This window comes from Drosophila montana, unplaced genomic scaffold (genome assembly GCF_035044405.1).
Source record: "Drosophila montana isolate Dmon_TW-CO22-7 unplaced genomic scaffold, ASM3504440v1 contig_3029_1, whole genome shotgun sequence".
Taxonomy (NCBI): domain Eukaryota; kingdom Metazoa; phylum Arthropoda; class Insecta; order Diptera; family Drosophilidae; genus Drosophila; species Drosophila montana.
In genome coordinates, this window is record NW_026997904.1 from 639,113 (window position 1) to 656,497 (window position 17,385).

The following is a 17,385-nucleotide window of genomic DNA, read 5'->3' on the forward strand; positions in this document are numbered from 1 at the left end:
CTTACTGCTGAGCTGGCTGGCTTGTAGGAACTGCCCAAGTTCGATTTCCAGGGTGTCTGCAACATAGGGATAAATTATTAAATAATTCAATTAAAATTGTTGAATACGAAAATAAATATTGCATTGATTTCTGTAAATTGTACTTCAAGCTATGAAAATCACATAGAAAGGCGGTATTCAAAAGAGGAACATAGCAAGTGGAAGGAATTGAAAGAGAGAGAGCATGTAAAAGAGAGAGAGAAAATTGTAAATGGATATTTATATGGAATAAGATGTAGATAGGGAATAAGAGATAGTAAGTGGAAAGAAAGAGTAGAAGATAGTGAAGGTTCAAAAAAAATATAGACAGAAAGAACAAATAAGAGAATGTTAGAAAGATAAAGGGAGAGATAGACCCCTAAACAGATAGGCAAAGAGACAGTTGGTGAAGGAAAGAGTGAGATTAAGCAATATTGATCAAGAGAGAGCAAGCGAGTGAGAGTGAAACGAAGGTTTTATTTCCTGATAGTTTAAATAATTCTGCAAGTACAAAGTGCTCACCACAAGACTACCCCACGTAATAAAATAAGTTTTCCTCTAATTGAAATAAATTTCCTTTACACCATGCAGAGAACTTTAACTCCGGAAAACTGCACGCCGGGGAAATCGATGAGTAATTCGAACTGGAATTGATTGATTGGCGCACTCAGGCGTTCCTTCTCGATTGCATATGCTGAGAATCTGAGAATTTCATTGAGAGATGCGTTCGACAATTATTCGCACACATTTTATCATCTTCAACGGGGCATAGTCAGGGACAGGGGCAGCACCGCAGACACATCAACGCCATCGACCAGAAATACTCCTCACCCCACCTTTAGAGGGGGCAACAGAGAGGGGCGCCCACACGCGGTTTTGGGCCGCTTTGAACTCGCCTCTGGCATGGCATTGCCTTCTCTTTCGCTTTATTTCAATTTCATTTTCAATTAAATGGCGCTGTAGCACGCGTTTTTCAATTAATTTGGACGTGTAAACAGATTCATTTCGATTATTTCAACATCTGCCTTCTAATCTTGGGCGCGCCGCGCATTAGAAAATCTGGCCCCTAGCACCTACGTCCCTTTATGCCCAGAGGCAGCGAGCTGAGGATCTATGCATATCACTTGGATCAGCCAGACAGACATAAATATTGCCGAATTCATGTCAGCTTTTTATAGAAATTGGCAACAAAAGTTTGAATAAATCATTTCTAATGTTAATGATAATAACAATGATAATTATATATTAATGAAAATAATTATAATAATACCAATCATAACAATAACAATATTTAATAAATCAATAATAAAATATACTGAATAATAATAAAAAAAAAATAATTAAAATAATGGTAATAAAAAGAATAATAAAAAAATTATGTTATTAAATATAATAATAATAATACTTTTTTGGGCTGAGGGGGGAATATACCTTCTGCTTCTCACACTAATAATAGTAATAATAATGATAATAATAATAGTATAACAAAAATTATTAATAATAATAATAATAATTTTTGTGCTGAGGCTAATGAGAACAGTAAAAGTAATAATTATAATATTTCAGTTCGAGTTTCGGCCGCAATGAAGCCATTAAAAGGCCAAGAAATGCCCGGTAAATATCTATGAAAATTCCAATGAAAATCTGAGTGCCGAATGAAGTCACAGTTAAAGCGTTGAAAGTGGCTATAAAAATCAACGATTTACCTGAATGAATTTCCGAATACTCGAATGTGAATCGTGCAAGAAATTCCAGCTGCCTTGATTACTGAACTGTCGCCCCCGCCCCCGGCCACCACACTCCCCCTAGCCATAATGCAGCCTATAGCCCTGTCCCTGGAGCTACACGCTGGCGCCAAGCGGCCCACGCCACACGAATGACATGTGCCATAAAAAATGCATATTTCTTGAGCGCCTAAGTACCGCCCGCCCAGCGTGTTGAGGACAGAGGGGAGGGTGGGCGCTCCTAGGAGGACGGTACGCGCCCAGTTAATTGTTTTCGCTGTTGTTGTTATTGTTGTTGTTGTTGGTGAAATGGAATGCCAAACGCAAATATAGCACAACAATGTGCAAAACAAGCAAGCGGACAGACAAGGAAAGTGGCAGAAGATGAAGCTGGGCAGAGATGAAGATTGCCATGTGGCATGTGGCATGTGTATGTTCGTTGCCAATCCACAGAGTGGCATCTATCTCTATCCCCCACTCTTGACAGCGTTATTATGTGGACTCAATTAGGCGCTGCCCGTGCTCAGGATGGCAAACGAGCCCAGAACAACGGCCGCTATAAAGCGGGCCCTATCTGTCAGTGCGTAATGTCTATAAAACGCAGATCGGAGCAAATGTTCAAATGCATTTAGCAAATGCAGCAAATGTGGCAAGTGCGGCAAATGTGGCAAGCGACCAGCCAACATGTTGAGCTGGCCAACAAAATCAAATTACTCGAAAAACATTCGCGTGCCGCCGCACAGACAAAAATGATTTATTTTTCTTTATTTTCCTCTAAGATTATTTTTAGTTTTTGGTGTCGTTGTGTCAAAAATATATGTATGCGTACATACACATATAAATATATATATATATATATATATATATATATCTGATGTTTATCTGAGTATATCTGCAATATAGTCAAATGCGAGCGGAATATAAATTTACACAATGCTGCAGCATGAAAAAGCTATGAAAAGTTGAATAAACGCTGCCGAAGCAAGTAATAAAAGAATGAGCTTTAACTAAGCTAAGCTAGCAGATACCCTGTATTTATAGATAAGTATAGGGTAGGCAACAGATATCAAGGACAACCTTTAAAAAAATTGCTAAAAGAGAAAAACTTGGTTAAATAAATATTCATTTAAATAAAAAGCATTAAGGAAAAGTCTTCCTACATTTTATAGAAATTCAAAATATATTTTGTTTTTTTTCCCCTTTCGCACTTTTTCAATATTTTTTTTTAATATTTATTTACTTCTTTTTAAATGAATTTTCCGTCTTTCCGTTTTGTTTTTCGATTATTAATTTTAGATTATATTTTTTGCTCTAAACTTTTATTTAATTTTAATAAAAATTGATGTTTTGTTCCTACTTTCAAGAGTTTATCAGTGTTAATAAATATATTGGGGATATTTTTCAGTTTTTTTTCTATAATTTTTAAATTTTTTGTGCTTCGAGTTCAGCGTTTATATTTTCTAATTCGAAATTTATATAAGTCTGATGGAGATATTTTCTAAATATTTGTTTAAATGTTCTTCGACAGAGTGAACTTTAGGTTAAATGGGATTTTTATCAATATATTAGGGATATTTAAAAAACTTTGTTTTCAAAAGTTCTCTAACCGAGTGGACTTTAGTTGAAAATGAAAATTTTTTTTCTTTTAAAAATGTACTCCGAGTATTTCGTGCTTTGACTTTATTGTTAATATTTTCTCTATTAAGTGGAATCCAGCTGAAATGGAACTTATATCAATATATCATGGATAGTTTTCAATCTATTTATTTAAAATGATCTTTAACAAAGTGGAAACCAGTTGGAACACCGATCTGGCAAGGCATAAAAGGGAGAATATATAAGTTATTCACATCGTATGTACAATGAGTTTTAACTACAAATTTAACAGTTTCAAAGTCTACAAAAATTCGGAAATCACATAGATAAGTTTGAAAATTTGTAAATCTTAATTCCGGACACTCGAAAAATCGCATTCGGAGGCTCGATGAACCCACACAGAAAACAGACTGTAAATTACTTTATTTATTGGGTATTTTGTAAAAAGGAATTGCAAAAGTTTAATTTCAAGAAAAGATACATTTTATAATTCTCTAAAAAGAAAAGAACAAGAAACAACAAATGCCAACAAAAAAAAACAAATAATGAAAACTGATCTCTTGTGTTATGTTGGATCCTAAAAAACCTAAATACAGTATAAGGCCCGTAGGAAAAAATTAAAATTCTTCTATTGCACTCAGTTCTTGGATTGTTTTAGTTTCGTCATGGTATCAGCTCTGTTTGTTTTTTGTTTTATATTGAAACAGTTAATAGATGTGTGTTTAATTGATGGGCGAAATATTTGCTGATGGCTGACAATAAACCAAAACAAAAGAACAGCAATTTGAAAGGTTGCCAAAGGTTGACATCAAACTAGGCAGATTTATCGTGTGACGGCTGCGACAACTTCGGAACAGGAAGCACCAGGCCCAGATTTCTGGTATCGGGCACAAACGGTTCCCAAACGGGCGGCTTTGTGGGATATTTGTCCATGGCATCGCGCATGCCCCGCATGCCCAGCTCCAAGGCGCAGTTGGCGGAGCTGCGACCAGCTGGCTGCTGTGTAAATGGTCCATTGAAATGTACATAGATGTCACCCTGGCTGGCCAGGTCCAGTCCAAATGTGGTCAGATCCTCGCCGGTGACCAATTGAACGGCATTCGCATTGCTGCGTGTGGCGCGCAGGTTGGCAACGAGTCCGCTCAGGCCAAAAAGATCTGGCAACAATGCAGTCGATAGGTTTAGCTGATCCGGCATGCTGCTCCGGCTGCTAACCGGCTCCGGCTCCGGTTCCGGCAGGGCAGCCGCCGGCATATTCTCCTGGAAAATGACGTCCGAATGCTGGCCAAAGATATCGGCAAAGGTGGGCAGACAGGGCAGCTGATTGTGCAGCTCCGGAAAGAGTCTGTACTCCCAGTCATGGCTTGGCACACTGGGCGCCACATCGTGGTGCTCTGTGGGCACATCCACCTCGTCGCTTTTGCTCTCGATCAGCTCCTCCTGACTTGCCTCGCTGTCGCCGGCATCATCGCGCAGCGCTATCAACGGTTTCACCTTGCAACGGGGTCGTCGACGTCTGGGCATGTTGTGTACTGAAATCCGACTTTCAAATAGCTTTGAGAAACAACTGTTAAGTGTCACACAGCCTCCCCCCCCCCCCTTTTCCCATTCCCCATTAAATTCGTGTACAACAATTTGTATGAGAATATTCACACTTTGTTAATTAATTAGGTGGTGCGTGCTTCGCGTGCTCCAACACCTCCTCCTCCATCTCCTCCCCCTGCAACTCCATACTTTATGCCTTCCCATAAACATTTACAACTTCCTTCTGGCCATAAAACGACGACAGCAGCAGGAATCAGAATGGCAGCACACAGAAGACAAACTTACAAGCGACACAATAATAAAAAAATTCATTTTTTCCCTTTTTCGAACAATTTTAGAAGTGGAAATGCCTAAAAATAAACATCGCCTCCAATCTGGGCAGAACACTTTGAGGCAGCCCAAAGTGGAAACTTGTTGAACGCATCAATTGATCGGTTTGGGCGCAATCTTTAATTGATTTATAGCTCCAGAGTTTAGCGAGCGCCAAAAGGTCACATAAAGTCGAGAGCGTAGACACGATCGCTAAAGAAAGGATAATCTGGACGTGACATGAAATATGTCAGTTCAAAGAGTTGATAGACATGGAAGAGCATCAAAATATTCTATAGTTAGCCGAAGTACCACATAATCAGCTTAGCAATGTTCTGACAATGATAACAATAATAATAATAAGACCAATAATAATGATAATATTAATAATAATGATAATAATAAAAGTATTGAAAAAATTATAAATTAATATTTCTAAATATTTGTTTACGCTTAGCTTATGCCTTTCTTATTTGAAAACTGATTACAAATTTTTACAACGATTTTTCCACATAGTTTATAACTAACATTATCGATCTCTGAATTCCATATTATTTGTACCATAAGCCGAACCAGTTCCCCCCAAAAAAAAAACTTATCCTTAATTCAGATTTAATCATACCTAGTTTTCAAAAATGGTTTGGGAGACTCAGTTACAAAGCATAAATAACTTGGGACCTCCAAACTCTGGCATTAATCTAACCCGTAATTCCATTATGAAAATATGTAAGTCTTGAAATATTTTCAGTAGAACGGGCAAATATTTATTAAAACCTAAAATGTTCATTAAAATTATGAAAATATATGACAAAAAAAGGTTCAGAAAAATTCTAGAAGCGAAACTGAAACCAGCGACTATTTTTTAGTCGGTTTGCAGTCCTGTTCCATAATATTTAAAAAATATTTCAAGTTATATTTTAACTTTGAAACTTATAGGAAATACTTTACATATACAGATTATAGCTCATATACATAGTATGCCCTTCTAACAGGCTTTCACAGAGTTCTCTTTTACAGTATTCCAAAGTCAATATATGTGCAATACATACATTTTATTTTAGATTAGAACATCTCATTAATCTATCTGTTCTACGTACTAATCTAAGCCAACAATTACCTTTCCCAGCACATGTAGTCATAAATCAAAAGACGTCTTATTTAATGTATCGTCGATTCTTTGAAACATTTAAAATAGTTTTCTAAGCACTTAAGCCAACTATGAATGAAATGCAAAATAATTGTCTGACAGACGGAAAACAGAAACTGAAAATCAATTACCAAAAGCGCTGCAGAAAGTTGTTGAATATTTGGGGAATTGTTTAACAATGGAAATGGGCCATTAACACGCCTGAACTCTGAACAAAAGTTGGCAAAAACAAAAGAGCCCAAAGGAAAAATCAAATTCATAGATACAATACATAATGCGAGTATTTTGCATACGTAAACGTAATTTTTCTTTTGCATGTGTGTGCGAGTGGGAGTGTGTGGGTGTGTGTGGGTGTGTGCTGTGAAAAGCGACGCAAACAAGATACTAAATAAATTGGCCGCAGCAGCAGCAATTAGAAGCAAACAAAATAGAAAATTGCAAAAAGGCAAGCTGTCGAAACAATTTAGATAGACAGCAATAGATACAATAGCTACAAAGGCAGCAGATACAGATACATAGATATAGATACTTGGCGCTGCAGAGCGTTTACTTACATAACTGCGATAGGATGACATGTTGATTACGTTATTTTGGCAAATACTTTTGGCCGCAATTGCGTATTATTTTGGTTCTTTTTCACTTTCTTTTTTATTTGTATTTGTATTTGTATTTGTATTTTGTTTTTTTATTTATTTCTCAACAGCAACAATTCATGACATTTTCAATATGCCTTGTGTTTCACTTGAAGCGGCAACAATTTTCATTTGAATATTTGCAATTTCGCTTGTAATTCGATACACACAGATACACACACACACACACATACACAAATTAACTGCTGACGGCAATTAGACAACTTTGTCGTATCTTGCGGATGCATCCACTGGCTGCCACGGTGGCCGCTCAATTGCAATAGATGCAAAACAAATTAGATACATTTACTGGCGACAAAACCGCGAACAAAGACTGAGATACAAAACGGCGCAGCATGAGATACACATCCATTTGGATACATTTGCACATTGGCACTTTGATTTCACGCAAACGAATTCTCACAGAAAACACCAACAACAACAACAACAACAAAATTTCCGTGCGTATTTTTTGCCTGGGCCCGTGGCTTGTGCCACTTTACATAATCCGCCGGTGGAGAAGCTGCACCAGCTATATCCAATCAGCACTGAGAATGCAGCCGGCAGAGAGAGAGAGGGGGGGGGGGGAGAGAGGGGTGAGAGACGGAGCGCCAAGAGAGTCTGCGGCAAATGCGACACGTCACGGGGCCGTTTTATTTATGCGTTGATATTTTGTGCCTGTCGCTCCGATTTTTTTTTATACGTCTTCTGGCTTTTCATCTGCGTTGCGTTTTTTCCGATTTCATGAAAAACCGTTGCTTCTTTATTTTTAAATATAAATTTAGCAAAAGCAGCACCAATTTGTTTTTATTTTTTTTTTTTTTTTTGTCGCAAACGGATCGCCGCGCTGCGTTTCAATATATCTCGTGCGACTCGGCGCGTTGTCAAAGGAAAACTGCCGCGATGTGGAAAATCTTGTGCTGAGATTTTTCCCGGCGAGCGCGAGTGAACAACAACAACAACAACAACAATACATTTTTCGTGAGTTTTTGTGCGTGTATATTTTTGGGGCGAGAGATCGGCCCGTTGCCCGCTCGCGCTCAGCCTTTTGCTCGGCGGCCTTTTGCTCTTCGCTCGCGCGTTCGGCTCGTTGCGTTTGGAAATTGCAATAATGAAATAAATAAATATAAGAACAGCAACAACAATAACAGAAACAACAATAAATTTGGTATATAGCCACGCGTATATCTGGCGAAAATCGTGCCCGTTTTTATCTCAACTCGAAAGTGTTTTATTTCGACAGCCGCAAAATTGTATAAAATTATTATTCACCTAGACAGTAAATAAATGAAAAGCATTTTGCATTTATTTCGAATTTTATTACGATCAAAATATGTCTAAAATTAGCTGCATCATTTAATAAATTTGGTTTTTATTTAGCCAAATGTTATATATTTGGAATCGTGAGTAATCAACGAATCGCTGCGCTGAACAGAATATAGAAATATGCGACAACAGTTGCTGGAAAATTGGGAAGTTTATTTGGGTTGCAGGCGTATTTTAACTAGCTCAAATACCCTTCCCAGCAAATATTGTCACATATATATAGTCACAGATATAAGAACTAGAAAGCAGAAATTTGTACAGAAGCTGCCTTTGCAACTTTGTTACTGCGAATTACACAAAACAATTTCGGAAGGACTTCCATTTTCAAGATTATTCATTTGATCCGAGCAATGTCGGGTAACTTTAACTAGTATATGTTAAGCTAGTCTGCAATCCATATCATCAGTTGCCAAAAAAAAAGAAACTAAATATGAACCGAACCGCATTTGGATTTGAAAAGGGTTTACGAACTCAACTAAATGCGCGGGTTTGCTTCGAACCGTGAACTTCCTTTTTCGTGGAATTTAAGCCCTGAGACATGCTTAGTTCAAGTTTTTTGTATTGCAGACAAAGCCATTGAACTCAAGTTACGGGGAATTTATAACTCATTTAGTTTTTTATCTTGGCTCCATTAAAAGCTTCGCCGCATTTGTTTATTATATTCATATATACATTTGAAAAACTCCCCCTTCTAATTGTTTTTTTTTTTTGTTGGACCGCATTTTACGACATGATATAAGTGTTTTGCATATCAGCCAAACCCATTCAACTCAATTCCTCTGGAATATGTAAGTTTTAAAGTCTCCAAACAACAAATTTTTATAAACTCTTCACCCCTTCACTGCATTCGTTTTTCCTATTTTGTTTATTTATCTTTATGGATCTAGCCCTTCATATTATTGAGTTTTTTAAGCCCTGATATGTAGTTCAGTTAAGTATTTTTCATATCAGCCAAGCCCAATCGACTCAATTCCTCTGGAATCCCTAACTTCTATTCAACTAAATTTCATTTTTTAATAAACTCTTCTTCATCATTTGCTTGACATATTGGTATATATATATACTTTGTGGAACTCCCCCGTCAGATTGCTTTTTGAGTGTGTTTTAACTGGAGGCTTATTTGCGTTTGCTTATCATATTTGTATCTGAGGCCCTGAATCTCTTCAGATGGTTTTTGAGTTTCTTTTAAGCCATTATAAAAACCTAGTTTAAGTTTTTTGCATATCAACCGAAACCTCAATTCTACTAGAATACCAAGCTCGTATATTTTTCAGCATATTTATTCAACTAAATTTGTATTTCTTATAGACTCTTGTGCCCATCAACAGTTTTTGTTGGCCGCATTTGTATATATATCTCGGTGTAACTTTTCCCCTTTCGGAGCTGCAAGTGTTCATTAATTTATCACACATATTTGCTGTGAATATCGTGCATATCTTATGAGCAGAGCGACACATATAATCGCATCTCTGTGCACTGATATTTGTTCTTCATTTAAAAATAAAGATCTGTGTGCCACTTTTGCCGGCCAGAAACTACACAGAGAGGGAGAAAGAGAGGGGGGAGGGGAGATTCACACACACACAGAACGCGCACCGGAAACGTGCGGCTAGCTAAGATGACGTCCATTCAAAAATTCTGATATTCGGTATATCAGAAACAAAGATGCCTTTCGGCCTGCACATGGCGCACATCACGGCTCGGTTTTAGAGGAACGTGCTAGTATTTGGTTTTATATTTTGGTGTGAGCATTTAAACTAAATGTCTAAATATGTGCCAAAAGGCCCGCACGGCCGATATCTGTAGCTGTAAAAAGCAAATGCTCGGCTTGCACATAAATCAGAATGCGCGACAAAGACGCTAAATTGCCAAAGAAAATCGGTGGAAAAGCTGAAAATCCAAGCGGGCATCAATGGCTAATAGTCGGTAAGTGGAAATGAAAGAGAGCTGGCCAACGGGGTAGCCGCTGGGGCAAAGCCAAGTGGCTCGACACTTTGACGAAAGACATGCAGTGGTTGCCATGGATGCGTCGCCTGCTGACGCCGGAGGAGGATGGAGGGGGCGGAAACTTAACCTAATCTGACCGACAGATACAAATAGCTTTCAACGGCTGCATTCGGAAAATAAAAGAGCCGCAGCAGGCGTGCATTTTGCATGCTTTCCACAAATATTTTCCCAGTGCGTGAGAGACGCCAACAACAACAACAACGACAACGCCAACGCAGCCGCCCCAGAAATAAATGCAAACAAATCGAGAGAAAAAAAAAACACACACACACACACAGAAAAAAGCGTTTGCCTCAAAACGAGAAATGAATTTGGGCAGGCCATAAAAAATACACCGACAGCCATAAAAGTCAGACCCGGCAATCCCCGGGAGCAGCCAGTGGGCCATTCCGGCAGCGAGGTGCACAACGCGGTCAATCATAGGCAGCCAAGCTGGGAGCTGGGAGCTGGGAGGGAGCCACTGGGTAAAAACTGGGAGCCGGCAGGCGCGCGGGCCTTTCAATCATTTCTACGATTTTGAATTTGTAATTTATGTCTGGCCTCTGCCAGCACCAACAGATTATGCAATGAAAAGACGCAAACACTAGTTAATAAAATTAATAGAGGGGAGTGGCTGCCGCGAGGAGTGAACCACCGACGCGATTTGTTTGCGTGCCCATAAAAAACAATTAAATTTCTGGGCATGGGAAGACATCTAAATAAAATGTCACAACATCATCTTAAAGGCCCATAAGTGTGGAGGATACCACAAGTAAATACTCTGCTTGACTTTTAATATAAAAATTGTCGCCTGCTACGTTTGCGGTTCGACTTTGTGTTTTTCCATATTCATGAAGTCAGATTTCAGTTCGAACCTTCTTCACATTTCTTTCAATTTTAAATAGCTTTTATAACTTAAAGAAACGCCACGAAATATTGAAATAATATTTGCAAATAATAAATAACAAATAAATATGCAGATATGTGAATATGTACTTACCCAAACGTCAACGTTGAAAAAGAGAGAGAGAGAGAGAGAGTGCAAGATAGTAAGGTAGAGTTATAAATATAACCAATAAAAAAAGTTCATACTAAGATTGCCAACAAAATCAAAAGATTGCCAAGAAAACACCTAAAATATGATAAAAACCGGCAAGTCTTACTTGAGTTTATGAGAATCGCAGAGAACGGCAGCATTTAAATTACGTTACACACTGTTAGCAAAACTGAGGTACATGTACATATGTACAAACATACATGCATACAAATAAACAATCCTACATACATATATATGCATACAAACATATAAATTTCCCCTTATCTTATCTTATAGCTCGGCCAAAACTTAATCGATTTTCACGAGATTTGGATTTTACTTCATGGTTTTGCCTCTAGTTTTATTTGGCATTTAAATCTGGAAACATATATTTTTGTCGAAATTCATGTCAAATTATGTCCCCCTTAATCGGATATAGACATGGGTCTGAATTTCCCCTTCTTATATATCTGCCAAAACTCAATCGATTTTCACGAGATTTAGATTTTACTTCATGGTTTTGCCTCTAGTTTTATTTGGCATTTAAGTCTGGAAACATATTTTTTAGTCGAAATTCATGTCAAAATGTAGCCCCCTAAAATAGAATATAGACATGGGTCTAAATTTCCCCTTCTTATATATCTTATATATATATATATCTATCTTATATTCTTATATATAAACTCAATCGATTTGGACTAGATTTGGATTTTACTTCATGGTTTTGCCTCTAGTTTAATTTGGCATTTAAATCTGGCAGCATATTTCTTAGTCAAAATTTATGTCAAAATATGTATCCCTAAAATTAGATATAGACATGGGTTTAAATTTCCCTTTATCATAACTCGGTCAAAACTCAATCGTTTTTCACGAGATCTTACCTTCCAATCAGGATTATATTTAAATTGCTTTCAATATGTATATAAACAAAACCCGTCAAGTCTTTGGTTGTCTTAATTTAAGTTGTCTTCGTCTTGCCACATTATGGTTGGCCAGGCCACAATTAGAGCAGACCGAGAAAATCTCTGGCTTTTAGACAATAAAACGTTGTGTCTCGATTGTTCCATTTATCCATGTCACTGCTAAAAATAATAAACAAAATCGAAAGCTGCAGTTAATAGTTTTTTTTTTTTATTTACATAGGGCTAACGCGTCTAGATCAGTTTTTGGCTAAACATTTCGTGAGTTTACATTTTTGTGCGTTGCAACATTTTCCACGCGTTTTCATCTTTCATGGCATTTGGCCGTTGTGTGCCAATATTTAATTTAAATATTGTTCTTAACCAACCTCACGTTCCATGTTGCAATATTCGACGCCTTCGCTTGTATATGCTTTGTGGATCTATTCAAGGTTATCTTCGGCTGGAGCTGGGCGCTGAAGTGCCGCGTCTCAAGTATTGCGCATACGCATTAAGTATACGCAACGTAGTCACTCGACGGATTTTTTATATAGTTTTTCTTGCTTTCGTTTTTTTTTATGGGCGTAATCGCAGGTCGCTGAAAGGCATTTGAAGAGCCCAATTTTTGTTATTCTTAGGGCCACGTCCCTCAAGTGGCTGCCTGACATAGATTCGCGTTTGGAATTTATTATCAAATTCGGGCACTAAAAGATTTACAAATTAGTGTAAATATTTGCAGAAAGTTAGACAACAAATACGGCTACAGCCTGTTTGCTGCACATATACCCGCTTTATTTAACTAATAGGGAATATGAAATGCCGCCAAAAGCTCAATGGGAAAACTTTTAGAGAAAATTTATGTATTTTGCAAGTGTTGCCAGCTGAAAACTGGGCAACACACGAAAAATGCGACGAAAACAAAATGGCAAAAGAAATGAAAGAGGTGAAAATTAAAAATAAAATTGCGAGCTTCACGCCAATTCAGCTGGGCAGGTCGAGAAAAGTGTCGAAAAGTGCGTGCCAGATAAAAAAATGAGAAACTGATATAAACGAATAGAGTGAAATATCCTCAAAATCTATATGTAAATATTTGCATAATTACAAATGTGCCTCTACATATATCCAACAGAGTTGGTGGCAAGGCAATGGCGCTGCTGTTGGTGCATCTGCGTCGCCTCATTCTGCTGCTGAGCGTTGTCTACCTGAGCGGCGCCGTGTTTCGCCGCCTGCTCACCGAACGGCATCACGCCCATGTGCTGCAGCCGAACGGACTGGCCGGACTGGGCGGCCCTAGCACCCGTTGGGCAAAGGATCCGCTGCACTTTCAATGGTGGGCATACATCTACACCTGCTACGCCTACGTGGTGCTGGTCAACTATGTCAGCATGCGGCGTCTGACCAATCTGATTGAGTTCCTGTTGAGTTGACATCAATTTATTTTGTAATTGTTTTGTTATTTATTTGTATTCAAATTAGAAGAATTTTGACGTAAAGTTGCAGTTGCTGTGCTAATTCTGGTGTCAATCTTTTTCCTTAGCCAAAATATCATTTGCCACTCAAAAGCGACACCTATGTGTCAGTTTTTAAAGTTCACTGGGCTGTTGTCTTCGCTGTGATAGTCACAATCAACACAATGGTTTGTGACTCAGCTAAAGCTCGAAAGAAAAGACCAAAACGATTCGATGCGAAATACACTAAATATAGAAGATGTCTTTTCGAAAATAGCCGACGATCTAATACCCTTACCAAGGTTTAATATTGAAGAAAGAAAGATCTTCCTTTAAAAAATCTGAGTTAATAAATAGACCACATTTAGCAACAAGAAACAAAACTTTAAATGAAATTCACATCTTCGCATATTAATAAACATACAGAAAAATGCAACACATATACCCCTGATCAGGCATATATACACTTGATAGCTAATATTAGCTGATACAAATTCAATAAATTAATATAAATCGCAGACTATTTAAAAACCAAATGACGCAAAAGTTTATGTCTGCCAACAACAAAAATAAAAAACAAATAAGACGAAAATACATTTTAGGCTGATTTTAATTTGATACAAATCGACAGAAACAAAATGCTCGCCGTTGGCATTAATTAAATTCCCATTGCATTTATCGTTCACAATCGCAAATATGTTTTGATGATTAATCACGTTGTCAAATAAATATATGTCAGCACAAAATATAATGTATAATCGTACATATGCAATTGAAACGATTTTAAAGATATGTAGTACGTTATATAGACTCTCATATTAATTTATTTACTATTAACTATTTACTATTAAGAGTGCACTCATATTAATATGAATCTATTTTTCTAGAAATCTTTTCGCCTGATACACCATCATGTATATAATCTAGGGTAAAAATCTTAAAAATCCTGATCTAGGGAAAATGATTGCAGCGCTATCTATCGGTTGCAATTCAGAATCTGAACCACATATATCTAACTAATAACTAATAAATAATAAATAATAACTTATAACTAATAACTAATAACTAATAACTAATAACTAATAACTAATAACTAATAACTAATAACTAATAACTAATAACTAATAACTAATAACTAATAACTAATAACTAATAACTAATAACTAATAACTAATAACTAATAACTAATAACTAATAACTAATAACTAATAACTAATAACTAATAACTAATAACTAATAACTAATAATTAATAACTAATAACTAATAACTAATAACTAATAACTAATAACTAATAACTAATAACTAATAACTAATAACTAATAACTAATAACTAATAACTAATAACTAATAACTAATAACTAATAACTAGTAACTAATAATAACAATTATAATATTTGCATCTATATTAATAATAAAGTTAACTCGCGCTCATATCTTTTTATAATAACTTTAAATTATAATAAATTGAATTGTTAATTGAATGAAAATAAAGAAGACTAAATTCAAAACTGGGTAGAAATCTAGGTACACGAATGAAACTTTAAGGCGATGGCATTGGTGAAACGAAGCAGCAAACATTTTTGTTGGGCTACTCAAGCGAACAAACGTATATTTTATGGGATAAACTATAGTATATTGAATTTATTTATATTTAAAGGTTTTTCTCACAGCTTGTAATATTTACAAATTTCAATTAGGACGATAAATGTTTATTGCATCTAATGTTATTTGGCAAGTTCGCACAGCACCCACATTGGCGATATTCAAAATAAATATATGTATATAGTTGAGTGTGTGTGTGTGTATGTATATAGTACCTGATCCAAGCGATATAGACAAATTGTGGCAATGACTCACAAGTTTTGTTGACGAAGCACACGTCACAGGGCTTTCGATGTGGGTAGCTGCTCTGCTCTATATAAAAACAAAATACTCAGATTTGTCAAATATACTTCCCTATGTACACATATATATAGATAAACAATGGCTTCTGACTGTGTGCCTCTGTATGTGTGTGTGAGTCATCAAACGCACGAATATTGAATTAGAAGTTGTCAACAGCAAAAAACTCTGGCAAAAAATCAAATATTGCTGTGGTTAAAGAAAATGCATTAACGTGAGTTGTTTGTTTTTGAATGCATTAAAAATGTTTATTTATGGGCTGGGTGTTGGAATTTCTGTTTACCACCCACAAGGGAACTGCAAGCGGCGCCCACTTGAGCCTATCTGGCCACCACTTAGGAGAACCAGGCAGGAATGCCCCTCAAGTGATCTTGCTGCCACTTGGTTGGGCTTGAAAGCTGGCAACTTGAAGTGAGGCGTGCAAAAAGTGGCCAAAGAGTCACTCGTCAAATGGGCACACACAAACACTCTATAAAGCAGGAAAACACCTCATAGCCGATGCTCGTCTATATATAACTGCATAGCAGGCGTGCCTGTGTGTGCGTGTGTGTGTGTGCATGTGTATCTGTGTGATCATAACAATTTTGACCCAATTTTGTAGCGAGGCACGAAACATGAAACACAAAGAAGATCAAGCGAGCGAGTGATTTCTGTTTAGGATAGACAACAACTCCTGCCCCTTTTCCTACTATTGCTCCTGCGCCCGTGTCATCACTGACCTCAGCGCAGCTGTAATACGATGGGCAATGAGCCGGAAACGTGGGACAGGTGTGCCACAAGTTTTCGGTACTATCAAAAAATGTATTTACCTATTTATTTGAGCATACGAATGTTTTGTACCTCGATTTTGATAAAATAGTCTTGTGCTAACTATTTTTAGCTGACTTATTTATCGTTTGTAGCGCTTGCTACATATTCGCCATGTTATTTTTAAATTATTACACATTCCAAAATGTGGCAAGCGCACAAAATGTTAAATATTATTCCTAGGCCCCTCAAGTATATACACATGCATAAAATAAATAAAATTATGGCCAGCGCTAAGTATCTAGAAGATACGAAATGGCCAGCCAGCCATCTTTATATACACATGAATATATATATATATATATATATTTCTATATGTATAGTTGCCGCCGGCCCATCTACATGGCCTCTGGTGTGTATCTATACACTCAGGTGAAATGTGTGTGGAAAATGAACATGATTATGAGCAGCGAAAAAGCGAGCGGGAGTAAAAAAAATCATTAAAATAAGAAAATAACGCTAAAATTCAAATGCTAAAAATAAGCGAAAAATCATTCTTAAGTATAGTTGAGCTTGTGTGTGTGTGTGTGCGAGTGTGTATAGAACACTTTGCACAGGTGAAGAGGCTGGGCAAAGATCGAGTCGAATTGATTTTGACTCAAAAAGCTCTTTTTTGGAAAACTGAGCCAAAAACATGACACTCCAAATGTAAGTACTGAAAAAAAAAACAAGTCTAATATATGCACGAATGGCATACATACCTATAGATATAGATATAGATAGATAAAGATATATGGATAATCTGGCCAGTTGTCAAGTTGTACACACATGTTTGGCTCATGTATTTCTTTTATTTGCCCGATCGTTAAATAACAATTGTAAAATGACAGCACATTGTCTGCTAAGGAATATTGGCCAATAAAAGCAGCTAATGAGCAGGCCAAACCAGCATAATGAGCATTGCCAAGGATTCATCACTCAACTTGATCGCGAGCTGTTTTTTTTCGGGGTAGTTTCTTTTTTTTTATACATATGTTCTTTATAATTTATTTATGAGTAAAAATATTGT

The 17,385-nt window shown here is 36.9% G+C and overlaps 3 protein-coding genes across 7 annotated transcripts in view; 1 reads left to right on the forward strand and 2 right to left on the reverse strand.

The window, feature by feature from the left end:
* Window positions 1–17,385, reverse strand: part of Fhos (Formin homology 2 domain containing) — a 71,272-nt gene that overhangs the window by 41,510 nt on the left and 12,377 nt on the right. For 4 of the 5 annotated variants that reach the window (XR_010436650.1, XM_064685302.1, XM_064685299.1 and 1 more), the window contains exon 2: window positions 6–56. Coding sequence is in view for 3 of the 5 variants with exons in the window: in XM_064685302.1 (XP_064541372.1) it covers window positions 6–56 (51 nt within the window). In the remaining 2 variants the exon portion in view is untranslated. Of the gene's footprint in view, window positions 1–5; window positions 57–6,893; window positions 6,930–17,385 lie in introns of those variants that run through there. The other variant, XM_064685300.1, reaches the window with a different exon arrangement.
* LOC135430569 (uncharacterized) lies at window positions 3,962–4,917 on the reverse strand. The gene has a single exon (XM_064685292.1). It carries the CDS (start codon window positions 4,860–4,862, stop codon window positions 4,152–4,154), a length of 711 nt encoding a protein of 236 aa, XP_064541362.1. The 5' UTR covers window positions 4,863–4,917; the 3' UTR covers window positions 3,962–4,151.
* Window positions 13,122–13,730, forward strand: LOC135430544 (uncharacterized). Its single transcript, XM_064685248.1, has 2 exons — window positions 13,122–13,231; window positions 13,348–13,730. Exon 2 carries the CDS (start codon window positions 13,364–13,366, stop codon window positions 13,643–13,645), a length of 282 nt encoding a protein of 93 aa, XP_064541318.1. The 5' UTR covers window positions 13,122–13,231; window positions 13,348–13,363; the 3' UTR covers window positions 13,646–13,730.